The following is a 25,793-nucleotide window of genomic DNA, read 5'->3' as shown; positions in this document are numbered from 1 at the left end:
AGTAAGCTATGATGTATTACCTGTGTCAATGATATAAAAAAAAGGAATAGGAAGTTGCCGGAAATGTCAGTTGACGAGTGATTCACGAGTAGGCAGCAACTGCAAAACACTGGTGTCAAAGCCAGAGGCTGGTGGAGACGAAGGGCGCAGCACGTAGCCAGTGTCTCAGATCGATAGCTCGGCATACGTATCTTATAAACATACAACTAGGCGTGAAAGCCACGAGACGAAATTTGAAGGAAGGATGGTGCAAATGGGGGGCTTCATGTGACTCTTTCCGATACTGCGGATGGCGCGAAGTTCTAGTGTACCAACAGAACCCCCGGTTCTTGGGCAGGACACGATAGTGTTCTCGTGTAGAGAGAGCATCGGCAATGCAACCGACGGGCAAGATCACTACGAGGCGCAGCATGAAGTAGGACAGCAGGGATTGTCATTGCAGAGCTAGGGTACGAGGTAATAGAGTTCGGGCCAAGTGCGAATCACAGTGTCAGGAAGTGATAGCTCCGAGGCGATTCAACGCTCTAGATTCGTTTTCAGCGACAGATGGTTGGCTGACGTACGGTGTGGTTCCTTTCAGTTTGCCCCAGGAGCAACAAAGAGCGGAGTCGCTATACCCCGGATCATTGCATTGGGGTCAAGTTGGTCTAATCGAACATTGATGCATAGGGTCATTATCGCGGGATGCTGTGAGCAGCAATCGAGATGGCTGTATAGCATTGAATTCCATATCTAGATGAACTTGATGAACCTTCTTGTCGGATCCGAGAGCATCGGCTCCGTGACGGACTGTCCATGCCATGAGGGAGGGAACAACATCCATGGGCAGATCATCAACCGCTGGTGCGTGCGGAGTCTATCTAGCGTTAGCGCATAGTTCCTTTCATCGTCCGGATCCAGTCCAGACAACAGCCGCTCGTATCTGCCAATTACGGAACTGTACTTCCCTCCCTCCGCAAAAGGGATTCTCGACAAGTACCATCAATGAAGATGAACACGACCAGGCCAAATGAAATTATGAACAAGAGGGAGAAGTGTGAGTCAAGCTGAAAGAAAGCAAACAAACCCAACAAAGAAAGCGGTGGGTCATGCCGACCCAAATAGGTATAGTTTCAGGGTGCCTCAGGCGATGACGGAAATCCACGCGTTTCAGGGGTTCAAAAATAGCTTCTCCGTCAACAATAAATAGCATCATCTGTCTTTGATATACCACTTTTGCTTTTGTTGCTCATTGTTAGGTCACGCTGCGAGCGAGTGTCGATCACTATGGCATTTATAACATCGCTCGAGCCCCTTTGGGCAGCTTCGAGCCTCCAATTCGAGAACGCCTTTCAATTCATCAAATCCCTCGCCGGTAACCAAACCGACATTCCTAAGACAACCGAGAAAATACTAGAAAGCCAGATTGGCTGGTCCAATCCTCCAGAACCATCCAACATGCCATTCAACATCGACCTTCAAATGGTCTTCTCGCTCTTCTACTTCCTCGTCATCTTCCTAATTCCTTTCTTCCTCACCAACTATCTCCTCCCTGCCACGAGTCACTCCCGACGCGATCGCTGGCTGTTTGGATGGCACCTCTTCGATGCCCTCGTCCACTTCGGCATGGAAGGTCTCTTCCTCTTCCATTGCTTCTTCAGCTACGCCCCTATCTCCCCTAGCGAGAGCCGCGACCCCGTCTTCCTTGGTGATAGAGACCACGTCTACGGCGCCACATACTCCAACTCACCGACTGCCAAACTGTGGCATGAATATGCTCAAGCAGACCACCGCTGGGGTGGTGCCGACCCTACCATCATCTCGATCGAGCTGATCACTGTGATCTTCGGCGGTATCACGGCCTCCTTGATCAGCTATTGGGTCTATCAAGCTGCCGGCCGGCAGTCGAGGGAGAAGGAAGCGATCAAGGCAAAGATGTGGTTCATGATGATCGTGTTGGCGACGGCCGAGATATACGGAGGCTTCATGACCTTCCTGCCGGAGATGTTGACTGGCAATACAGCGTTGGCTACCGATAGCTTCCTGTATTTCGTGCTGTATATCATTATCTTCAACGGCCTCTGGGTTGTTGTCCCCGGTTGGATACTGTGGGAGGCATGGAAGGAGTTTACCGGCTCCTCTACCGTCATTAAGAGGCAGCGGGATAACAGCTCCCCCAGACACAAGCTTGGAAGGTGACTAGATGAACAGAATGTTCGAACGGACGATATGTCCACACGGAGGCAGCCCCATTACATGTGAGAACATACTCTCGGGGCTGCGTGGAGGATTATGATACTCTGTTTTTTGCCTGACATGACCTAACGGGGATGCATAAGCGCTTATTCTTTTTCTGGTATACTTTTTGACTATATATTTTGGTTACGATTGTTTGATACTTATTAGCTCCTGGTTAATGTTCATTGCATACATCATTACATCAACTGTACCATGTCTGATCTGATCTCATCTCATCTCATCTTATCTTGGTGACACAACCACCTGGTAACCCCACAAATAGTGACGCATAAACAGCTCAATCTAGACCACACAACCATCCATAACCAGTGAAAGCCCAGAGTTGACTGAGATGTCAAACTATCGCGAAAATCCACTCTTGGGGGGCCAGCCAATAGCTGTATGCGCTGGAGACGCGTCGACGTGAACTGCCGAGTTAATCTAATCTATGACTCACTTGGATCATTACAAGTGAATGACAGCATCCAGCTGGGCTAGAACAGGTACTTACCGTGTTACATGGCCAATTCCCTGCAGTCCTCACAAGCACGCATATGACTCACACAGGGAGAAAAAGTAATAATGTAATAGGCATTAACACAAGGGAACACCCATCTACCCAAACTACAAACTAAACAAGTTCCAAATCGGCCCCATAGCCAACAAATCCTCCATACTAACATCAGGAACCACTCCATCCACAACAATGCCAGGCCCACTTGTAGAAGACGCCGCCATCTGGACCTGCTCCTGATTCCATCTCCACTTATCCATAGTAGCGCAGCGCGCCTGATGCGCCTCCTTCCACATGACCGTCCTAGCTTTAATATGCGTGAAGATAGGCGGAACATAGAGATTCTCAGCCGTCGCCTGCGCAACGGTTTCATCGACTTTCAGGGAGAAAGAGTCGACGGTATCTTCGAAGCTTATGGTCTGCCGGGCCCACTCTCGGTCCCAGCAGCCTGTGGGGTCGTTGTGGACGAGTAGTCGAGACAGGATGGCGAGGCCGTGGCCGACTTGCGTCCAGCAGGTGTATGGGAGTTGGAGGTAGAGGATGGGTGGGATGGAGAGGAGGGTGTCGAATAGGGATCGTGCGGCGTTAAGGCAAGCGCAGAGAATGTCTATTTGGGTGATAGGGTAGTTGTTGAAGGTTGTGTCTTCGAAGTCGCGCTCTAGGGCTATGCGGTACAGGAGCATCTCAAGGGTGTGGTAGTGCATGTTGAGGATTACTGGGGTGTTTGTTAGGTCCAAGGGTGGTTGGGTTAGATTGGTGGAGGGACGTACGAGATTGAGTGTATTCGCCTGAATATGAATCTTTGAGTTGTTGGATTTCTTTCTGTAGCCAGCGTATTGCCATGGCTTTGGGTGCTAGGCCGGTAGGGGTGTCCTTTTCGTGGTACTGGACGGCGCGATATATTTTCTCGCCCATGTGTGCTATGCGAACTAGCTGCAGAAGGTACGGGTCGGTTTCACATTCGGCGGCTTCTTGGATTCTGCGGCAGCAGTCGTCTGTGTAGGTCGTGTATTCCATGGGTTCCTTTTCTCCCAGGCATAGTGATAACCTGTTGCGGTCAGCGTTGAGTGATGTTGAGTTGAATGGTATGGCTCACATATTGACCATGTAATAGCTGCCAAGGTAAGCTCTCAGCTCCTCTAAGGTGCGGGAATTGCGCATGCGTTCATCATATTTGAAGACCCGGAGGTAGGAGAATACCGTGCCCGGAGTACACAACTTATTTTCCCGATGAAAGTCGAGGTTGATCACCTGCGCCTCCAGAATATGGAGGTAGTTATTGATCATCGTCGCACGCGGCGCAGGAACCATGGTCTGTGTCCTGATGAAGTGTGAGAGGTCTGCATATCATACGCTGCATGTAGATGCTCTCACCAGCCAAGGTACGCGAGGAATCCTTGAAGTAGATCCAAGCTATGCTCCCCGTTAGCTAGCATATGCTCCATCCAGTAGTCTCTAGCTCTAATTGAATGAGCCACCTGTGCAGATCCATCTTGGCAGACAACCGCTGGAATAACCAAGTTCAGAAATGGTTTTATAGTGCGTAAATCGTCAAGACCTATACGAGGCGAGCGTACCACAAACGGAAGGAACTCTGTGATACGCTCATTGAACTCTGCAAGCATTTTTTCCACATCCTCATCCAGTACAGGAGGAAGAACCAGAGTGTTGTCAGTGGCAGACAATGGACTAGCATTGCTGCCACCGATGCTTTCTATGTACCGTTGCGAGGCTGTGAGCAGTGAAGTCACATTATCGAGCTTCTTTTCTAGTCGACCAACGTCACTACTATATGGACTAGTCAGTAGCCATTAGTATTATTTTAAGCGCACGCGCAAACACATACGACACATTATGCCGCTTTCCCGTGTGCGGTTTCGAAGCCTGCCTGGTACATTCTTTCCCCAGGCGATGACATCTGGCTCCGTCGTTAGTGCTTATCCTTGGGTCGGGTGGTCTCGTCCGTTTCTACCTTTGGCAAGCATCGGTCGGACCGGGGTCGCAGCGGACCTTGGCTTTGGAACACGGTCTGCAGGCCTTAAGATGTCGAGCGTCAGGAGTGGACATATCGGTCGGGAACGGGACAGACTTGAGGCGTGGTTGAGAGTTGGAGATGTGCAGAGAGTGAGATGGTGGTGGTGCCGGTCGGCATAAGCGGCATCCCGCGTCCGTGTCGGCATTCTTTAGCACCGATTGTATAGATGTCAGATACAATAAACTTTTACCCGCAATGCTTCAGGATATAAATGGAGATTGCATTCCCTTTTCTTTTTCTATGACCAAGAAGGACATATATAACATTTCTAAACACTTCAATTACCAGCACAATGACCGTGACAGACGACTGCACCCAACGCTACCCAGAAACCGGCATATCAGTCCTGATAGTCGGGGCTGGGGTCGCAGGACTAATGGCTGCTCTCGAATGCTGGCGCAATGGACACGACGTTCGAATCGTCGAGAGATCTCCCGAAGAAGTCACTACAGGCAAGCAAGTCATCGTCCTGACCGACATGATTAAACACATCGCAGCTAACAAACCCACCAGGTGACTCGTTCACAATCGGCCCCAGTGCAACCCGCGCGTTCAAACATTGGCCCAAACTGGCCGAAGAGAACGAAAAGATTGCATTCGTGCCTCATCTTGCCTTCTACACTTTGAGTGGCGATCGTTTAACAGAGCCGAATCATGTTGAATATAGGCAGGACAAGGGTTCCAAAAAGGTGCCAGGGCAACTCACCCGCCATTGGAGACCCCAACTTCACGGCATCCTTCTCAAGCAGCTCTATGCCATCGGTATCAGCATCGAATATGGCTGCAGGGCGGTGGAGTATTTCGAGCGAAGCCAAACTGGGCGTGCAGGTATAATACTGACGAATGGGGAACGACTAGAAGCAGACGTCGTCATTGCTGCCGATGGGTTGAGAAGCCATTCGACCAAAGTGACACTGGGGCAGGAGATTCGGGCACGACCAACCGGACAAGCTTTCTATCGGACGGCTTTTCCGGTCGAGATAGCCATGAATGATCCGATGGTTCGAGAGCGATTTCCGGTAGTAGGTGAAAAAGAAGGACCGATCGAATTTTGGGCTGGGTATGACTATACCTCCACAAGATATCTGCTTCTAGTACGAACAAACTGTACTAATCCGGTCAAAGCGAGCACTACCATTTCCTCGTCATCAGGACATCCGATACCATGTCCTGGACTTTATCCCACAAGGTGAGTCAAGCAGACATTTGCCCTAACAACACACCAACATATACTATCCCTGCCTCCTTAGATCTAACATCGCAAATAACCTTAGGACTACGAAAGCGCCACCGAATCTTGGTCCCACCAATCCGACCCCGAAGACGTTCTCAAAATAACCTCAACTATCCCAGACTGGCCAGAAGTAGCAGATCGGCTCATCCGTCTCACACCTAAAGACAGACTCCTCCATTTCCGCGTCATGTGGAGAGATCCCCAACCCACCTGGGTATCGCCAGCAGGCCGTATCGTACAGATTGGAGACGCCGCACACACCTACATCCCAGCGTCAGGCAACGGCGCAACACAGGGAATTGAAGATGCAGTGTCGCTGGCTACATGTTTACGAATGGCGGGAGGAACAGAGCAGGTTCCGTGGGCGTTGAGGATCCACAATCGGCTACGGTACGTCTATGGTCATCTTCTCATGAAAAGAATAGTAATTGTATAACATTCACTAATAATGAATCTAATCCACATACAGCTTCATCCGAGTCTCCTGCCTCCAAAAGCTAGGCCTCATCAATCTCAAAAGCTACTCTGAAAAGCCCAAGAAAGATAACTTCACACCAAAGGGGCTCCAGTATCTAACAGCAGAGTGGATCTGGGGCCATGAGCCAGAGACATATGCTGAGGAGAACTACAGCAAGGTACTGGATCATTTGCAGCGGGGCACGCCCTTCCAGGATACAAATATACCCCGCGGTCATGTGTATCGGGATTGGACGATTAATGAGATGTTGGAAATACAGGAGAGGGGAGAGGAGATTGAGTTGGATGGGGAGTGGGAGTAAATCTGCTTTCTATAGCCTTGTGTTTATACCCAGTATATACTACCTATTATTACAAACAACTCTTAACTGAATCGAAATCCGTACAAGAACCATGCTAACGACGAACATAGAACAACTGCAATTGGGAATCATATACAACTCTCAACCAAAACATAACATATATACAGGTAAAAAACAGCTATCACTTCCTAGCAAACCGACACCAATGATCGCTTACCACCGGCGGTACTACCCACATCGTTAGCACAAGAACAGGAACAAGTTGACGTGTGCCATATCTAACATACCTCAGGAGGTCCCGGAGGGGGGGGAGGACCAGGAGGACCAGGACGGTCCCAAGGCCCGGGGGGCCCAGGAGGAGGGGGGCCACCATGAGGGCCACCAGGGCGATCCCAAGGATCCCTAGGGCCCGGAGGAGGGGGAGGTCCCGGGGGGCCACCGGGGCGGTCCCAAGGGTCTCTGGGGCCTGGCGGGGGAGGAGGGCCGCCAGGAGGGCCGCCAGGACGGTCCCAGGGATCTCTCGGTCCGGGAGGAGGAGGGCCGGGAGGACCACCGGGACGACCCCAGGGGTCTCTTTGATCAGGAGGAGGGCCATGAGGGCCAGGAGGGCCAGGAGGAGGAGGACGAGCCCAGGGGTCTCTGGGATCATGAGGAGGGCCGGGAGGGCCGGGAGGGCCAGGTGGTGGTGGTGGGCCACCAGGACGGTCCCAGGGCCCGGGGCCCGGATGGGGGCCCTGGGGACCAGGAGGAGGAGGGGGGTTGTTGTGGTGGTGATGGTGTGAGAAGAGACCCATTGTGAATAGGTTGTGAGGATGGATGTGAGTGCTGTCTAAGGATGGAGAAGGTTGTTAAGGTCTTAAATAACCACGTTGCTTGAGGCTTGGGCGGCGGAGTGGGGAGAGGGGCCACAGTAGGCAACGCCTTTCTTAAAGCAGATGTGGGACACTAAGTTATTTCTCCGTGGTAATTATAGCATGCATGATATCGTTGAGTGTGTATGGGCTCTTTAGTGGCTGGTTTGCTAAATAAATACTACGTCCTATGGGTATGAGACGGCGGTTCTATGTTCAACCAACCCCTCCGTTCTCCTCCGCGTTCGACACTGTGTCCCAATGACTCAAATTATTAGGGGGAAGAAATAGTAAACAATGTTGCCTATCAGGGGCTGTCAAACAGTCGAATCCATGGATTAGACTGGGGAATATTATTGAGACGAAGGGGGGCGCGTTCTAATACCAAGTTTAGGGTTCGTAGTCTCCATATTTTTTGGTACGTTGGTTCCCGACAAGCCGCGCTGTGGGAGGGCCTGCTCATTTGAATGTGGATAATATTGATCACTAAATTGAACAAATGGTCATGAAGTAGAATACATACATTCTCAGTCCAGCATGTCCAAAATTACTCTCAATTACTCGTGTCTGATATCATTCCGATTTCCGAAGCACGAAGTGGCCACACTCCGGGTTCGGTCGATGTTCCCCATAAGAGCGTTTAGGGCACAATTAGCGCCTCGGAGTGGATCGAAGCATACGTATGGCCCCCCCACTATCGCCTCAGCCTTGGGAAAGTTGATGTACATAATCAGTTTATTCTACTGTTGTTCGAGAAGAAATCTAGAGGCTAAGCCACATCGTCGTTTGGGAGACTGCTCGCTGACGTGTTGCTTATCTGTTCTGCATACATGCAGATGTCAACCCACAAAGATAGCCACATTGCTGGGCTGAACATGTCAACGGTATCGAATAGCAGGAGTTCGAAAGCTTCCGGGTATAAGTTTATCCGTTTGGCTTCGCCTCAAACACAAGGCATTGTATTTGTCGGATTTTCTAGTGAAGTTTGGCAGGAGTTCACGGTATTGGTATAGGGGGAGGAGCAACCCCTGTGAACGGGTCTACCAAGGTTACCCGTGCATTTAACTCCGAGTGTCAAGCCTACGATATATTGGGTCACAACATGAAGCATAATGACCACAAGAGCGCTAATTCAGAATTATGCAGGTGTCCGTAAATGATGAAGACGCTCTCAGAGCGTCCTGTTGACATTCCCTAGATCCGGAACAATTGATATTATGTACATGCATCTCACTCTTCATCTTCCTCGTCGCTCACTTCTTCACCGGCTTCAATAGCCTCCTGTCTCCTCTTCGCCGCAAGTTCCCTCTTCCTCTCTAGCAGCTTCTTCAGTCTCTTAGCCGTACTGAATAATCCATTCGTGGCGGATCCACAGGCTGCACAGCTTGGATCCTTCCTGTACCTTTGCAGAGCACACTGCTCGCAGAAGTAATGACCGCATTTCGTGACGATAGGCTCCCTGTATGGCCCCTTGCATATAAAACAGGCAAACGGAATGTCTTCCAGCATAGCCTCTTCATCATCGTCCTTGTTCTCCGTCGTTGTCCGGTCGGCACTCGCGACCACTGTTCCCTTCAATTGTTTGCCCTTGGTGACGGTCTCCCACTCTCGATCAAGTTCCCATCCTTGTTTGTAGTCGCTTCGATCGTGAAGGAATTTACTATACAATGATGGTTAGCATACGTTTCAAGAAGAGAGTATCCCCTATCAGGTGGCAAACATGTCTGTCAAGGGTAAGGGGTGATGACACTTACCAGTTATCACCGAAACCACAGAACCCAGTCTGCTTGTAATCCTTGCACACATCCGGTGAGTAATCTGTCACCGTTATGGTACGGATATTGGTCGCCGCCTTGATCGGTCCAAATGACCTGTTTGGCGCATTCGGATTCTTCTTAATGAACGACGTCTGGTTCGCCAGTCCCTTATATGTGCCATCCGGCATCTGCGGCTCACTCGAGATAGCTTGAGCTTTGGACGAACGCGCATCCTTAGAATCCTCGTCGAACCAGTCGACATGTTTTGTGGCGTCGTTTGTATCTGCGAGCTGGACTTTGCCATCACCGGTGGCGGTGGTCGCAGGTTCCCGATCGACAGGCTTGGTTGTGGCGGATGAAGCAGAAACAACCCCAGCACCCTTGTTCTTTCTGCGCTTTATCCGGTGACCAGATTCGTCTTCAGAGGAGGAAAAGTCGGAAGAATCGTCGTCTTGCGATACGGGAGGCGGTGCTGGTCTTTTGCGGATGTTCTGACTGGCCTTTGCGCCACGCTTTTTGAAAGTGACAACCGGTGGTTGAGGGTCTGCAGCTGCAGCTGCAGCAGTCTCGTTTGTCGCCTCAGCCATTGTGATATGAGCGACGGGTCTGCGACGGGGATCTGTGAGTTGATGCGAGTTGAGAAATGACCAAGCACATCCAGGACGCGATAAACGTGATGCGCCCGGATCATGTGATGATAAGATAGAGTTGTCGCTCACGTGATTATACATCTGCTGATGTCATCATCGAAGACGCGCGAAACTTCCTGAGTAACTTCTCATTATCAATTGAAAAAAATGAAGTTTCGTACACAGAGGACCAAATCCGCTAATTACCGTGTTTGCCTAGTGAGCGCCTTCAGCAGAGTTTATTCGCGGAGTCATGGCACAGGTGCGTCAGCCTTGTGCTGCGCCACGGCAGGTGCCCACCGAACTGGTGGTGAAGCGCAGATCATGTGTTTCCAGCATAAACTTGACGAATGCCGGGTGATTGGAACTGCAGATGAATGGAAGATTCTCCGAGAATTGCTTATGACAGTTGCCTGATTGGTTGCGATCATCATGACTTGATGCTTGACTATTGAGAGTGAGAAAAAGTATAAGACCAAAAAGGCAGCAAAATTAAAAAAGTTTTGCTCGATCTCGGGATCGAACCAAGGGTCCCGTGGGTTGTAGCCTTAACCACTGGGCCAATCGAGCACAACCAAGGTAAATCGGTGTTACTGCCGCCTGCCCGACCATAGCACTCAGTCCAGTATGAGTAGCCCATATCAAACCAGGGTAGTCCCTGCCTGCTTGACATGAACTTGGTGGATCCTGCTAAACTCTTCCGATCCCACGGTTCCTTCCCAAGCTGGGGATCTTCGAGAGGCGGTGCTCATCATGACTTCGCTCCGCCTCTGTTCGCGGAATAAATACCCTGGCCCTCTCCTCTCCCTGAAGCTTCCTCTTCCTTCTTAGTAACAGATAGATTCTTCTCTATTCCTATACCATCATGTATCCCCATCAGAACCGTATGTGATGCCCCACAATTGTCCCCGCGTTCCTGCATCATGCTGATCATGCCCTTCATCACAGGCCCTCCATATCCTCAATTCACTGGCCCGCCGCAGGGCTACGGTCAACAACAGAACCCACCACCATTTCCTCCTCAGAACCAGCACCACATGGCCTCTCCACCTTACCCCAACCAGCCTGGCTACCCTCCCTACGGCGCTCCACACCCTAATCAGCCTCCATATCCTCATCCCCCGCAAGGCGCTCCTCCAGGTCGACTAGATATGTACCACGGGGGCCCACAAGGATATTCGCAAGGCTTGCCTCCTCCACAGGGCGCTCCTCATGGGCCTTCACAAGGCATGCCTCATGGATCGTTCGGTGCGGCACCTCCCTTGCCGCCACACCCTCAATCTTATCCCCCGCTTGCGTCCGTGCCATCATTGGGCTACGTTCGAGGTCAGCAAGCAAACGGGGACTTCCGACCCCAAGCCGATCAGCTCCGTCGCGCAATGAAAGGCTTCGGGACAGATGAGAAGACCCTGATTCAGGTTCTCGCCAAGCTAGACCCTCTCCAGATGGCCGCCCTACGATCCACCTACACACACCACATCCGTCGAGATCTCTACAAGGATGTCAAAGGCGAGACAAGCGGCTACTTTCGTCGGGGTCTCCTAGCTATCATTGATGGCCCGTTGCAGTACGATGTGGCCTGCGCCAGGGAAGCTGTCGAAGGCATTGGGACGAAGGAATGGCTTCTCAACGACATCCTTCTATCCCGGTCTAATGCTGATATGAACGCCATAAAGGCCGCTTATCACCAGACATACCACCGCGCTCTCGAAAAGGACGTTGAAGATGACTTGTCATTCAAAACCCGGAACTTGTTTACCCTGGTACTTCGCGCGTCTCGACACGAGGAATCAGCCCCATTAGACCCGCAACTCATCGAAGCAGAAGCCAAGTCCCTTCACCAAGCAACGGCGGCGCGAATGGTCAACAACGTTGATGAAGTATGTGGTATCATAGCCAGGGCCTCCGATAACGAGCTCCGTGCCCTCAATCATGCGTTCTATAATCGTTACAACATTCAATTGACCAAGCACATCGAGAAAGAATTCTCCGGGCACATGAAGGATGCACTGCTGCATATGCTTGGGGCTGCGTTGGATCCGGCCATGCACGACGCTGAGCAGCTCGAAGACTGCATGAAGGGAATGGGAACCAAGGACGAGAAACTGGTGACAAGAGTGGTCCGCCTGCACTGGGCGCCTGGGCATTTGGACCAGGTGAAACGGGCATATCGCCATCGGTTCCATAAAGATCTTATCGAGCGGGTCAAGGGGGAGACCAGCGGTGATTACCAGCGATTGATGGTTGCTTTATTGCAGTAGCCGTACTTGCTATCGCTTTTTTAATGTTTACTTGACGAAACAGCCATGACTTACGACTGGGCAGGGTATGGTATGGTGCGGCTGGGTCTGTTTCTGCATTATCGTTATGGGCGATGATAGACTGGGCTGGATGGCTACTTCTTCTTGCCTTTATCTAGTTTACTGAATTGCGATGATTATCATCAACGCGGGTTAATTCTACTTAGCTAGTTCTTTCCATCAATGAGACCATCAAGATTGATTCTAATCTGTGAATCTACCCTATCATCAATCTTTATTTTAGATCTGTCTTCAAAGAATTTTCACACAAAAAAGACGGAAGAAGACGAGCACTACACCAAACACACAAACCTCTGAGATAATCAGATAGATACATACGTCCAAGCTAAATCCATCTACTCAGAGCATATACAAAAGCACTACTATCTCATACCTTATTCCTCAATCATTGACCTATGCGTTCATTCATTCATTCATTCATTCATTCATCATAGCAAAGTAACAACAACATATACTACATACAAAACATAAGTCATGAAACATATCATCATCATCAGTCAGTGAAGCCATAAACAAATCACGCAGAAAGAGGAAAACAAAAGACAAATTCAATCGAAACATCATGAAAGAAACCCCGAACTGTCATCATCAATCAATCAAACCACCTCCCCCGCAACAAATACATGCGCCCCCGGAAACAACCCCGTCAATCCCGCATAACACCCCCAGTACCAATCATCATTGATATTCTCTGCTTCGGTGATTTCCGCCCCGCGCGGGAACATCAGTTCATCTTTGACTCCGTCTTCGGGGTACCATGACCATAGGGCATGGACGACTAAGCCGACGCCGCCGTCGGGTGGGTAGCGGCGGGTGCCATTCGTGGGTGTCGTAGAATTTGTTGGGGATAAAATTTGTGAGGATATAGCTGGGCTGGATGTAGTAAATGGGGAGGATGTGGTGATGGTGGGTGTGCTTGGTTCGGAGGAGCGGTCACGATCACGGTCACGATCACCGATAGTCCAGGGTCTGAACCGAGAGGCCTTTTTGCGGCGCTCGGAGCCCTCTTTCCAACTCCAGTCGCCGGAGCCAACTTCAGGGGAGGCGATGGTGGAGTTGGCAGTGGAGGTGGTGGTGATTGGGGAGGCGGTTGGAGATGGGGGCTGGATGAGGTGGTCGTCGTTGAGGGCACGGCCGCCTACGAGGTCGCGGAGGATGACGCGGCGTTGGCCTTCTTCGTGGTCTTCGAAGCCGATCACGGCCATGCGGTGGCCTTTCAGGCAGCGGCGCCAGCCGTTGTGGCCGTTTTCTTTACGGATTTTGCCGATGGCCACAAGACGGAGGTAGCAGTTGGTGCAGATGTCGTAGTCGCCGTTGTTGCATTGGAGGCAGTGGAAGCGCGGGGTGGAGTCGGGGATGGGGTGCGTGCAGATGTCGCAGTTTGTTGCGATGGAGAGGATCTTGTATGTTTCGGGTGATGGGGAGGGCGTGTTGTCGGTTGTGGTTGCGGTTGGAGTTGAATTGCTGTCGGGTGGTATGCGGCAAATGGGGAGGAGGGCATGGGTGCAGCATCGTCCTTGGTTCACGCAGCGGTTGCAGAAGCCCCAGTCGCCTTCGTTGCATTGGTCGCACTTCCAGTAGCAGTCGTTCGCAGGGGATTGGCAGCTGTCGCAGAAGAAGCCGGTTGTGAGTCTTTGGGCTGGGTCGTCGGTGGTCATAAGTCGTCCGTCTCGGTCGGGTCGGTAGGCTATGTCTGGTGCCCGACGGTACTTGCACGACTGTAGGATGTGCTGCTGGGAATTGCTGCGAAGTGGCGTGGGATGGCCACTTGAAGAAGCTATGATACGTTCAAAGTCCGCTTCTGCGGATTTGGCGAAGCCTGCCCATTCGAGACACCCTTCGCCAGTGCGATAGCATCTCAAGCACAGGTGGTATTCGCCATCATTGCATTTGTGACATTTCTTGTGTAAATCATATTGTATCTTCTCCTTGCCACATCGATCGCATGAAATAGACGGTTCGCGGAACATGATAGCAGAGCGAGGCGCATTGGACCGAGACGAAGATGGTCGAGATCGCGCCTCTGATCTGCCTGTCCCTCCCACCTCTGCTACCAAGGAACTGCTCGCGGGCACAACCATCCCCGGACTCGCTGGCCAGGAACCGGTGTGTGTATTTTGCTCAGGAGCTGCAACCACCCTTGGTGAATCGATGGATAATCTACCAGGAGCTCGTCGGATGGCACGTTCCCTAGCTCCTTCCACCCATATATTCGGTGTGCTCTGCTCAGATGCCGTGGCACGTCGAGAGCGCGGCGACGAATCCGTTCTGACTCGGGCAGCCTGCGAATTTCGGGGACGGTCAGTAACCACGTCACTAGACGATCGCGCTGCAGGCCTCAGCGTGACCTCCGACGAAGAAGCAGGATTCGCAGGCACCGGTGACGTTCGCCGACGGCTGCTGCCCTGATCTGACAACCGCCTCTGATGACCCGGGTTCCCATTTCGTGCCACCAGCGGATCTAGTAGATGCGGTCTCGACACAGGAGGATTCCGGCTAGTCTCATTTTGCGTAGGATTTTCCTGTGGTCTCTGCGTAGAATGCGAGCGAGCCCGAGCCCGTGACGACGTCTGATTCGTCTCCCGCGCCTCCAACCGTTGCTGCGAGCGAGAGCGCAATCTATGCCTCCGACGATACGCATCAGCGATGCGCTCACTAAGCTCCTCTTCCTGCGCCGGACCCAAATTATCGAAGTCGATATCATCCAACAGCCCCTCCTCCAGAATCTGCCGTAGAATCTGGTCCTGTATCGTCTCCGTATCCGACAAACTCAACAACGACCGCAAACTAGACTGATGCTCTATGCGTCTATTGCGCTCCGCAGCAGTCTCGCCCTGTCGTCGCCGCGCAGCACGCTCTTCTTCTCGCCGTCGTTGTCGCGCTCCATCCACCTCAGCACTCGATTCCGTGCGACGAGTCCGCGACGACTGCCTCGACCGATGACCAGTAGTAGCACTAGCATTTCTCGACCGGACCCGGCTTTCCTGCAAACTCAATTCCCTTACCTCCTCCAACAGCCTCCGATCCTCGTCATCCGAAGCATCACCCCTCCGATCCGCCGACGACAAAACAGGGAACACCGAATCACCATGTTTGTATCTCAGCGCAATCTCCTCCTTCTCCTCAGCCGACTTATCCCGGTCGGGACTCGCCGCCAGGACCATATCTAGTAACGTAGTAACGGTAGCATTCGGGCGGGTTTCACGGACCACCGCGCGACAGGACGGACAAGTGAAGCGGACGGAAGATGACGACCGGGCGCGGGAGGCTTGTGCAGAGAACCATTCTTTGAGACAGGAGCCGCAGAAGGTGTGCAGGCAGTCGAGGAGGGTGAGAGGCTGGTAGAGCAGATCCGTGCAGATCTGGGGTCGGAGGGGGGAGAGTTAGCCGGTGAACCTTAATAAACTGCACAGAAACATTCCGAGGATTCGTCTTGCTGCTTCTGGTCTGTCTAGCATCTACTGGGAATATTTTCCGGCCAGTTATTTCGCTAGTCGATCAAGGCGAAGCAAGGGACGGTGAGATATTTCGTGGGCGGGGGAGTCGCAGACCGCATTCCGCACATCTCCTTCCCCCCACACTACTACTTTCTGGATGGATGATGATGGATTTACTTACCGAGCAGGTGAGTTCTTTCTCCAGGTCCCCTAGACCGGGACCGGGATGGGGGTCGGTCGGCATGGGGGTATGCTGGTTGGAGAAGAGTTGTTAGATAGATTTGTTGGATGTCATAAAAGGGAGGAAAGGAAGAGAAAGAGATGAAGAGAAGTAGGAGTAAAAGGTAATTGACAGGGCGAGTAAACAGGCGGTGGTTGGAGAGCGAATCAATCGATCGGGCGTCCCGCGGGTCGATCGCGGCTCGGATCCACTGAAGAAACCAAGTTCATTCATTACCCATACTAGTTAACATTCTACAACACTAAGTAACTAATCGCTAAATTAATGTAACAAGATACACGATTGCTCTGCTATTCACTCAGTCCTTGCCATATCCCTCCTTCTCCCAAAACCAATGATACAGACTCTTCGCACTACCATCATCCTCGACATAATCTCCCACCATCTCCGCCGTTTCGTTCGAATCCGCCAAATCACTGGAAGTCATATCCACCGTCACACCCCCAGCCTGGTGACTCAGGACTTCTTCCGTGCCACTCCGTGTTCTCTCGGCCAAATCACGAGCACCCTCACGAGCAGCATCAGCAAGCTCCTCCGCCTGTTCGCGAGCCCGCTGAAGCAGTTCCTCCGGGGTCGGATACCTCCGAAGCGCAATGAGCAGCAGATAATAACTCTTCACAATAGCCGAATACACCGCATCCTTCGCCAGCATCGTAAACCCATGTGAAAAGAACCCCTTGAGCACCTCCCCAGGAAGTCCAGCATACAGCGCAGCAACACCCTCAGTGCGCGCAATCGCAGCCACATTATTAACAATCGCCGGCATCAACGACACCCCTTCATCCTCCTTCTTTTCCCCATCAGCTCCCACCGTAATCCGACTCCCCGCAACTTGCGCCCGCGTCTTCGCCATCGAAAACGGATAAGTCACCGACGAAGCAATCGACTTGCTAACAGCCGCCAAGAAGAACGTCGCCACAGCAGACGGTCTCTTCTGTCGCTGACTCCTCGGCAACAACGCATACTTCAACACAGCATTCAGAAAGAACGTAATCGACGGGTTCAGCGTGAGTATCAACGAAGCCGAATACCCCGACCAGAACCCCCGTAGTCCCTTCTCAGCCCTAATCCGCGCCGCAATCTCCTTCGTACTCCCACCACCAACATCCTTAGCCGTCTGCTTCCTCGTCACAATATTCGCCAACGGCGTCGTAAACAACTTGGCGAACGCCCCCGCCAAAACCCCCACCGCTAACTCATCCAGCACCGGTAAAACAGTATGTTTGCTGCGGCGCGTATTCCCAAACCGGGCGCGTATCCTCCGCTGACGAAAGAACTCGTACGCAAGGAAGAAGAGAAACGAATCCGCAACGGACTTTATCGTATCCTGTGCTAGACCCGTGTAGAAACTGGCGATTCCTTCCTCGGCGTAGATTTTGCGTGCTGCGTCGAGGACGCTGGTATATTCGACGTCCGACTCAGATTCCTCCGACTTTGTACCCCTTCTGACCTTCTGCGTTTGTAAGCGCGCAACGATCAAACTCAACGGATATGTCGCGACGTTGGAGAGTGCGGAGCCGACTGCTCCAGCGACGGCATTGCCCAGCGCTGGAAGTGCGGGCCCGCTGAGAGCGGCGCGCTTCCAGTCGAGGTTCGGTTGGGGTTCTTCGTAGCGGTGGTAGAGCTGGAAGGAATCCTTTCATATCATGATTCTCGTTAGCATTCTTCATATCCCATCCCCCTTCCTCAAGGATAAAGAAGGAATATTAATGACATCATTCAATGGCCTTACCAGCTCCGAATCATACTCCACCTTGTACTCCGACATATTGATTCCACTCGGCCCGATAAATCTCCAAGTTAGGTGTGCTTGAGTTTCACAGAAGATAGATAGATGTGTGGGATGGAGAGAAGATAATCTACTAGGAATGTGCAGATTGACGGTTATTTAGTCAAGTGACTGACCCGACAGGACAATCAACGCAGGATGGCTAGTGAGAAGATGCATGTCGTGTGTGCATCAGACCACCCAGTCTTGCACATTGCCTGAGTACTAACTTGTAGGTAGTAAGCAGGCAGGTACAGTGATATATGATATGATGTGATGGATGCTTGTGCCGACCGAGGTAAGTTCTCTCTCTCTCTGTGCTACCGCATGCTTCCAGGCCCTTACGTCATGTGGGAGGTGGCCTGTGCGGGGGTGCATGTGATCGGATGATTTTCTGCCTCCTACAGATTCCAGAACATCTTGGTAGGGGGAAGATTTCCTGTTACGATGGCTGTGCTATATATACATATTACGGCTGGAAAAGCAAAAATCAAAAACAAGTATCAACGATCATTCACGTGATATTTCGTCCATCAAGCCTCGAAGGGCCGTCTAGATACAATGATTTCGAATCCATCCATCCGATCCCATTAACAAGAAAATAAGCAAGTTGTAAGAGTATCAAACCCGTGGACATAATCCATTCCAATTGTAGAAAAAAGAACCCCAGTTATCCCAAACCCCAATACCGTAACGAGTCAAAAGAAATAACCCCCAGAAACCAGAAACAAGGCGCACGGCGGATCCTGCCGGTCTAGTCCACACCCCAGTCGAAGGTTCACAACCAGAGAGATGACAAACACCAGAGCAGTGATCCCTTCCGAGTGGTTGAAGACAATTTAACCACCGAAACCGTACAGGGTGCGGCCCTGGCGCTTGAGGGCGTAGACAACGTCGAGGGAGGTGACGGTCTTGCGCTTGGCGTGCTCAGTGTAGGTGACGGCATCACGGATGACGGACTCGAGGAAGGACTTGAGGACACCACGGGTCTCTTCGTAGATCATGGCGGAGATACGCTTGACACCACCACGGCGAGCGAGACGGCGGATAGCGGGCTTGGTGATACCCTGGATGTTGTCACGCAAGATCTTGCGGTGACGCTTGGCGCCACCCTTGCCGAGACCCTTGCCTCCTTTTCCGCCTGTGAGAGAACGTTAGTACATGTTGAGTGATACCATGTTTAATTAAGTAAAGGAGGTATGTGAGGGTAGAGTGAAGATCAAATGGAATCTTGGACACGACGCGTGGGCGTGACAGGTACGCGGTCACGTGTTACCAGGGGTGCATCATCAAGATCATCCAAGATCATCACCACCATCCCAACCCGAGCGTAGGGAACGACGAGGAACTAATAGCTGAAGCAAGAAAAGAATATGAAATACTTACGTCCAGTCATATTGCTGAGATGAGATTAATTGATTGGAAGAAGTATGAGATGGAAGGTTGATGGAAAGTGGTGGGTGGTTTGGCGTGACGCGTTGCGGGCCGGTCGCTGAGAGGAAGAAAAGAGTCGAGAGAGAGCGAAAGAAGGTGGCGGAGAAGGAGGAGCCACCGGTTTATATAGGTTTCGCGGTGCGGGCGGCAAGCGAGAGCGTGATCTCGCTGCTTTGCCCCTTGGAGTGAATGACTAAGCCCCAGAGGGTGATCTGGAAGGGTCAAAAGCAATGGAGAAGCCTGATTGGCGGGCCGCGGGGGTAAAAAAGGGCGTTATGAACGACCGCTTTCGAGGTGGTGATTTTGCGGGTTGCGGGTTGGCGCTGTTCCCGCTGGGGACCAACTTCTGCTGCTGCCCGCGCGGCTCAGGCCGTAAGGCGGCGGGTCCGTCACGTGAGACTTGGCGGCCGGATGTCACTTCCTCACCACTATACGCTGTACAACATACATGGATTCTACTCTTAACATCGGTGGCAAACTCGCATCTCTTGCAATCTAATCAGTTGTATTGTGTACCATTGCATATCTGAATAGCAGCTACATGCGCTTCACGGACCCTCCCTGGAGCACAGCAATTCGAATAAAAATGAAAACCCATGCACCACCCACCCTTAGCAAAACTTGGAGAAATCATGAGCGTAGAGAAGAATTGAAACATAAGGTACAGGAAACAGAATAACTCATACTCCGAACACCATACAGAAGCTCATCATTGACGGAAGTAGATGACGAAAAACAATGATGCAAATGCGTTAGACCACTTCAATGCGAACACTTTTCCTTGCTTCGCCTCCTCGCTTCCCTGGAAATGCTGCGCAGGAACCTACCATGCATCCCATCCACTCAGCAAAGGTAGCCCCGGTAAATAACTGAAAAAGATAACTGCAAAGGAAAGATACAAGACATCAAATCGTAATCGTTACTGTAGCAAAATCGTAGCCGCGCCCCAATGTATTGGAAAAAGCCCCCCTGTGTTGTATAGGTAGGAAACAATGCACCTCCCAGCATAACGTCAGATCCCGCGGTTTATAATACATCGCAAAGGATCCTCGTAGATACTTAGGCGGGCGCATCAACAAAAGTCGAGTCAAAGATGGGAACGAGGCGGCTTCATGGACACCAGGTGAGCAGGTCGGGTTGACAACTGCACTGTCGTTTAAGAGTTTCAAGTCATGCTTGATAGCCTTCAGAAAGCTTATCCCCACTGGGGTAACAGAAGAAAGAGGGAAAAAAGAAATTTCGTGTCTTCCATCGACGGAGGGACACAGAGACATGTAGAAAGCAAAGGACGTTCGCGTTGTGATCTCGTAGGCGGCGGGGTCTAAGCGCTTATGCATCTTCGTTCATCCTTGGATGATAGCAGGTGTCTGCGTATCCTTCATAAAACTGTTTTGCATAGGCTGAAGATATGGATATCCGATATGGTTCGGTGACGACGGAGCGGCAGGAGAGTGTCGAGAATCACCATCATAAACCCCATCCATGGGAGGAGATGAGCAGGGAGACACCGAGCTGGAACTGCTACTAGACCCCGTCCGGATTTCATAGTCCGGACTTCCCGTGACGGGACCAACTGCACCACTTGGGTAATTCATCGATCCGGATCCGAAGAAGCAGTATTTATCAACCAACTCTTTATACACCGACGACTCGCGATGCGGCTTGCCAGAAACGATGGTAGAGGGTTTATGGTGGTCTGGGGACCCTGGTTGCTGGCTACCTCTGCTAGGCAAAGGTGCGTTCTCCTCCTTGTGGCTTGCTTTCCGTTCCGATGAATGGCCGTGACTACCATGCGACGGGAGTTTCGATTTTGCTCGGGCTGTCAATGTCGTGCGATCGTGAGTAGGTTTGGTCCGCATGGCTGCCGACAAGGAGGCTTCGAAATCGTAACGATTTCCAAAGACCTGATGGTTCTGCTTATCGCGACGTATCGGAGCCACCATTTCAACATCATGCGGATCATCATCACCCAAATGTTCCTTCTTGCCATTCGTTGGTGGGTTGCCGAACGAGATGTACTTGTCCATCTCAGACAGGGCATCAAATGAAGGCGGCATTGAGTGTGGGCGACTGTTTGATCCAGCAAAGCTCCTGCTCCTAGGCAAATTTGTACGAGGACGTGCGGAGGGAGGAGCACGGGCCTGGGGCATTTCCTTTTGTACCCTGCGGAAGTTGACTTGGTAATTTTGTGAGTTGTTGTTGTCCCAGTACTCCTCTCCAGCGACATTGTAGCGAATGCACACAAACATGGTTTTCCTCTCCAAATTTGCTTGGTCATCCAGCCGGATGCTGAAAGCAAACCTGTCATAGCCATCCTGAGTAGGCTTCCGTCGGGGGTCATCATTGTACTCGGCTGAGACTTCAGAAACAGTTTTCCAATGGTCGAGAGTAAACCGAGCAGCAACGTGCTTGTGGAAAGCCAGGTTGGCAACCCCAACGACGCCGATCATGGTGTTTTTATCCGAAGACAAGTGCAGGCGTTCCAATCGAACGCGTTGCTTAGCCCGAGAAGGGCTGTCTTTAGGAAAGTTCGACAGTCCAAGCTCCCATTCAAAAGCGGGCATGTCCCGATGACCCTTCTTGAACGGAAACTCCTCTGCTGCGTCATAGTCTTCCACTGGCGATGTGTCTGCACTTACGGCTTGAGGCTTATCCAATTGCAGAAAATGACGGATATGTTCCAGCTGAGCGTCGAAGTGAACGGCCTTTGCGTAAGTTGGAGTCCCCGGCATGCTAGATGGGCGCCGCCGAGCCGAAGGTGGGCGAAGAGCTGGCCTCACCAGTTCCCCAGACTTCTTGCGGACCATAGGGTGCCTGACCGGGGGCTCGTCATCTCTGTCACTTTCTTCTGGAGAGCTAGTCAAAGCCTCCTCCTGTCTACGGTCAATTGAGGTTTCTGTAACCGATCGAGAGTGGGATATCTTGCGGGCCTCTCTGGAGAGGGGCGGCCGTGGAGGTTGAACAGGGCCACCAGCAATGGCTGCCATGCTCGACGAGGACTGCACCTCCGACGGCTGTCTCTCCGGCGAGGACACTCGTCTCTGCTCAATAGACCTCACAGCAGCCTCCAACTTCTTCAGCTGAAGCCCGTCCTGGGATGGGTATGACACCTCTTCATCACTTGAATTGTTGGCAGATTCAGGAGGTGAGATCAAAGCCCCAGGAGGGATGACAGCATCACTTATGGGAGGCGGCGACGTTCGAATACTGGCATGAGGGTCGTTGACATGATCCACTTTGATATGACCTTCGGGCTCTGGAAAGACAAAGACCTTGCTACTTGAAGGGCTTCGTCGGTGCCTTCGCACATATGAGGTGGAAGAATACGAGCGAGGCAGGTGCTGGCGTTGATGGTGAGAGACGACAGCGGTGGGAGAGCTAGGACAGGATTGTGGAGTGAGTTCAGAGTGTTCAATGTGCTGCGCGGAAGGCGACGTCTTCAACGGCGCAGTGTATGGCATCCGGCCGGGAGTGCTTGTGTAAGCAGACACAAGAGTGGGCAATGAGGTGGAAAATAAGATCGACAGGGTGGTGAAGCTCGTTTCAGGATAGGTCTTTATGAACAGAAGGCTTCTGGTCCTGAGAAACGGCGTCTGTTGATATATTCTAGTTTCCCCACGTTAGCCAGAGTGTGGAGGCGGCGCCTGGAAACAATATCAAACAGTGGCGAGGATGAGCAGCAGCAGCAGCATTGCCTCCACAAGGGCGATCATATCAAGAAAAGGGAAGATGGAGGGCCGATGTTACAAATCATGCCAGACGGTCGGAAAAAGAAGAAGAGGAAAGTGGTGTGACTGGGAGGTCAGGGTGTTCCAGGGTATCAGAAGGAGCGTTGGAGGCAAAGCCGGGGGCGGAGGGCGGATGCAGCCAACAGGGTGTTACGAGACAAGAGATCCCGGGCAGTGGCACAGATGAGAGCAACGATCAAGATCCCAGACACACAAATCATCGCCGAGATTCGCATTGAAGGCAGTTTGGGGGAGAATAGTAGCCATGCGATAAGAGGGATTCACGAAAGAAAAGCACGAGGTCGACTCGACGAATACACTCACCTTGCGGACTCGACATCTAGTATGGACTGAACGTGGAAGAAACTACAAACATGAAAGAAAAAAATAGGAGAAACAGAGAAGACAAATAAGAAGCTGGGCAGTGTGTCGAACAGCCGAGCAGGGAGTAGTTTCCAGCACAGTGAAGAGGAATTAGATACAAAGAAGTTCGTGGTGAATCGAAAGAGAAACGGGCGATGGATGGATGGGTAATGGAGTATATGAGAAGGTGACGGAGTGGAGAAGAGAGCAAAATATTAGGGTAAGCCGCACTTGACGGGGAAAGAAAGAAAAAAATTAATTAATTTGAAAAAGGGAAAAAAGAAGAAAAAGAAAATCCAAAAGAGAAAATAAGCATGGAAGTTGGAAAAGAAAAATGAAAATAATCCCAAAGGAAAAGAACCTCTCAGGAATGATATTGATAAGGGAGCTCGGACGTCAAGAGGGATCGAAGGCAAGGAAAATTCGGTACGTCCTGGTAAAGTTGGTAACCTTCAGCCAGGGAGGGGCAAAGAAACAGAAGGGAAAATCCACTGCTCGGATTTCCCCTCTCCGTCACTTTCTACTTGCTTTTCCCCTGAAGGTGAAATGAATGATACCTGTTTGGTGAAGAGGAAGAGGTCTGTTCACCTTGATTCATTTCCTTATTTATTTTTTTTTTCCTATTTATTTATTTAATTCTGTATTTTAATTTATTTATTTTGTTATCAGAGATTGACCCCCCTCTTGTATTTCTCTAGTCTTTTATGCTTCAGTTAGGGAGGGATGGGGAAGGGGGGGAATGTTTCGTGATGACGACCGTTGGAAAGAAAAAAAAAAATAAAAAAGACAAGCAGAAGAAGAAGATTCCCTGCCGCGTTGCCGCCGTACCCGGAACAGGACGGAGGGCAATGAGAGGATGATGATGGCGGCGGGCGGAGGTGGTATTAGCGGTAAATACGGGTGCTGGGACGCTACTAACCAACTTAAAATAGGCGATCGAACGGTCTGGGACTGGAGACGATCCCTCGCCGGCCAGTCAGTGCGTTCCGGCCCGGTGGGTCCTTGGTAAAGCGATATCTCGGTCCTGCCTGTAGAAAGTGTCGTATGTCGAACTGTCTGGTAGCAAATTGGTTCCATCATGGAGGGTGGTGATTGTCTGATTGACTGAGTTGAAAAATTGAAACCCTGCCCGGCTTTTTCGCCTCTCCGATCGCATTCTTGCCCGGCCGGTACCTTGGACCCGGATGGCATCATTGGCTGCTTATCTTCCTATCATATTCTCTCCTTGGGCCTCATGGAGGTGAGAAACTGAGGACAATCAATATCAATGAATGCTACCATCGTAGTAGAACAACCATGGATTGTTTTGCATAGATAAGACACAGACCCATGCTATAGATGAATAGAATGATGGAAAAGCACCTAATCAGTCCACAGTACATGTGGCTCAAGGTGGAGGCCAGGTGATCTTCAAGGCTGCATGTCCGGAGTATTCCAGTCCACTTTGTCTCTGTCGGTATGTGTGTAACGATGTATGTGCTACTTTAGTATGATGTACGTGCTCACTAGGAATGCCCAGGATCAAGGCATACGTGCATCCTTCCGGTCTTTTCCCTTGATGTCGCCATACAAATCCATCACCTCCTTTATGATACCATTGATTTTAATTTATTTTTTTAATTACTTTTTTCCTTTCCTCTCCGCCATTCCCTCATACCTATCTACAAAACTTGAGACAGACCCCATCTCTAGTACTACGTAGTAGCCGCTGGTGATCCTTTCCGGAGGATCTGTTTTCTTATCAGGAGATGATTAGTTGACTTGATCTGTTCCATGGAAGTAGTTATCTCACCGATAAGCCAAGTTTGGTCCTGTAGCCGTCCCCGACCGAACATGTTCAGCAGTAAAAGTAAGTAGACGACTACTAGTCAGTAGTAGTAAGTCTAGGTACGTCCGACCGTGCGGTTTTACGTATGGCAACCATGGTCCCCACCCCCAGCTTTCTTTCTCCCTCTCACCCATTCTTCTTCTTCTTTCCTTCATCCCAATTTCTCTGGTATCTTTTCCCTCCATTTCTTCTACCTTACGGGATGTTTCCAGTCTTTCAGGCCCTCCCGTAGCGCCAGTCTAAATTTGCCACCGCCCAACCAACGGGACCGGAAGTGGTTTTTCACTAAGGAGGCCTGGACGGTCTAGAGGCGGAAATGTTGGGGAGGCTAGTGAGTATCCAGCTAGTACTGAAGTCAACTTCTGTCAGTTAGTCATATCTGTGGGTGGTTGCGATCGGTCGGTCTATTAACTAACCACCCTAACTCCACTGAATATGTCTGACATAAAGTAATCTGAGGATATATTAACCTACGTTGGTTGACTAGTGGGTTTAGTTTAGTACGATTATAATTATAACCTCGCCTGAGAATCCAGTGGGTTTATTCACTGATGCGCAACCTACATAGGACGCACATTAGTAGAGCGTAACGCCAGGGGGGGAGAGGGTGGGTTGCGGATGCAGACCTGTCCCTTTGCTTTGTCAGTGCGCGCACGT

General features: G+C 51.2%; 10 protein-coding genes and 1 non-coding gene across 11 annotated transcripts; 3 read left to right on the top strand and 8 right to left on the bottom strand.

The window, feature by feature from the left end:
* Positions 1-1,266: 1,266 nt before the first annotated feature.
* Positions 1,267-2,178, top strand: AtWU_05925 (EXPERA domain-containing protein; the record flags this gene model as incomplete). Its single annotated transcript, XM_035501035.1, has 1 exon — positions 1,267-2,178. The coding sequence occupies one exon, from the start codon at positions 1,267-1,269 to the stop codon at positions 2,176-2,178; it is 912 nt and encodes a 303-aa protein (XP_035356928.1).
* Positions 2,179-2,841: 663 nt separating this feature from the next.
* AtWU_05924 (ABC transporter family protein) lies at positions 2,842-4,798 on the bottom strand (the record flags this gene model as incomplete). Its single annotated transcript, XM_035501034.1, has 6 exons — positions 2,842-3,446; positions 3,502-3,779; positions 3,828-4,052; positions 4,106-4,519; positions 4,578-4,649; positions 4,704-4,798. 6 exons carry the CDS (start codon positions 4,796-4,798, stop codon positions 2,842-2,844), a joined length of 1,689 nt encoding a protein of 562 aa, XP_035356927.1.
* Positions 4,799-5,058: 260 nt separating this feature from the next.
* AtWU_05923 (FAD-dependent oxidoreductase) lies at positions 5,059-6,779 on the top strand (the record flags this gene model as incomplete). The annotated part of the gene is made up of 5 exons (XM_035501033.1): positions 5,059-5,178; positions 5,264-5,826; positions 5,892-5,955; positions 6,041-6,390; positions 6,470-6,779. 5 exons carry the CDS (start codon positions 5,059-5,061, stop codon positions 6,777-6,779), a joined length of 1,407 nt encoding a protein of 468 aa, XP_035356926.1.
* A 188-nt stretch (positions 6,780-6,967) lies between these two features.
* On the bottom strand, positions 6,968-7,428 carry AtWU_05922 (CCCH and RING finger protein; the record flags this gene model as incomplete). Its single annotated transcript, XM_035501032.1, has 2 exons — positions 6,968-7,007; positions 7,067-7,428. The coding sequence occupies 2 exons, from the start codon at positions 7,426-7,428 to the stop codon at positions 6,968-6,970; spliced, it is 402 nt and encodes a 133-aa protein (XP_035356925.1).
* A 1,432-nt stretch (positions 7,429-8,860) lies between these two features.
* Positions 8,861-9,974, bottom strand: AtWU_05921 (U2-type spliceosomal complex subunit CWC24; the record flags this gene model as incomplete). Its single annotated transcript, XM_035501031.1, has 2 exons — positions 8,861-9,290; positions 9,385-9,974. The coding sequence occupies 2 exons, from the start codon at positions 9,972-9,974 to the stop codon at positions 8,861-8,863; spliced, it is 1,020 nt and encodes a 339-aa protein (XP_035356924.1).
* Positions 9,975-10,520: 546 nt separating this feature from the next.
* AtWU_t153 lies at positions 10,521-10,586 on the bottom strand. The gene has a single exon. It is a non-coding gene (tRNA).
* Positions 10,587-10,881: 295 nt separating this feature from the next.
* Positions 10,882-12,277, top strand: AtWU_05920 (annexin; the record flags this gene model as incomplete). The annotated part of the gene is made up of 2 exons (XM_035501030.1): positions 10,882-10,900; positions 10,965-12,277. The coding sequence occupies 2 exons, from the start codon at positions 10,882-10,884 to the stop codon at positions 12,275-12,277; spliced, it is 1,332 nt and encodes a 443-aa protein (XP_035356923.1).
* Positions 12,278-12,933: 656 nt separating this feature from the next.
* Positions 12,934-16,018, bottom strand: AtWU_05919 (SH3 domain protein; the record flags this gene model as incomplete). The annotated part of the gene is made up of 2 exons (XM_035501029.1): positions 12,934-15,699; positions 15,956-16,018. 2 exons carry the CDS (start codon positions 16,016-16,018, stop codon positions 12,934-12,936), a joined length of 2,829 nt encoding a protein of 942 aa, XP_035356922.1.
* Positions 16,019-16,313: 295 nt separating this feature from the next.
* On the bottom strand, positions 16,314-17,783 carry AtWU_05918 (putative mitochondrial carrier protein; the record flags this gene model as incomplete). Its single annotated transcript, XM_035501028.1, has 2 exons — positions 16,314-17,651; positions 17,748-17,783. The coding sequence occupies 2 exons, from the start codon at positions 17,781-17,783 to the stop codon at positions 16,314-16,316; spliced, it is 1,374 nt and encodes a 457-aa protein (XP_035356921.1).
* Positions 17,784-18,622: 839 nt separating this feature from the next.
* On the bottom strand, positions 18,623-19,179 carry AtWU_05917 (histone H4; the record flags this gene model as incomplete). Its single annotated transcript, XM_035501027.1, has 2 exons — positions 18,623-18,924; positions 19,170-19,179. 2 exons carry the CDS (start codon positions 19,177-19,179, stop codon positions 18,623-18,625), a joined length of 312 nt encoding a protein of 103 aa, XP_035356920.1.
* A 1,381-nt stretch (positions 19,180-20,560) lies between these two features.
* AtWU_05916 (protein phosphatase regulator GAC1) lies at positions 20,561-22,678 on the bottom strand (the record flags this gene model as incomplete). The annotated part of the gene is made up of 1 exon (XM_035501026.1): positions 20,561-22,678. The coding sequence occupies one exon, from the start codon at positions 22,676-22,678 to the stop codon at positions 20,561-20,563; it is 2,118 nt and encodes a 705-aa protein (XP_035356919.1).
* Positions 22,679-25,793: the final 3,115 nt, after the last annotated feature.

The sequence above is a fragment of the Aspergillus tubingensis genome (assembly GCF_013340325.1).
Source record: "Aspergillus tubingensis WU-2223L DNA, scaffold_7, whole genome shotgun sequence".
Lineage (NCBI taxonomy): Eukaryota > Fungi > Ascomycota > Eurotiomycetes > Eurotiales > Aspergillaceae > Aspergillus > Aspergillus tubingensis.
The sequence above is the reverse complement of the archived record's forward strand: the minus strand, read 5'-3'. Positions and strand labels throughout refer to the sequence as shown.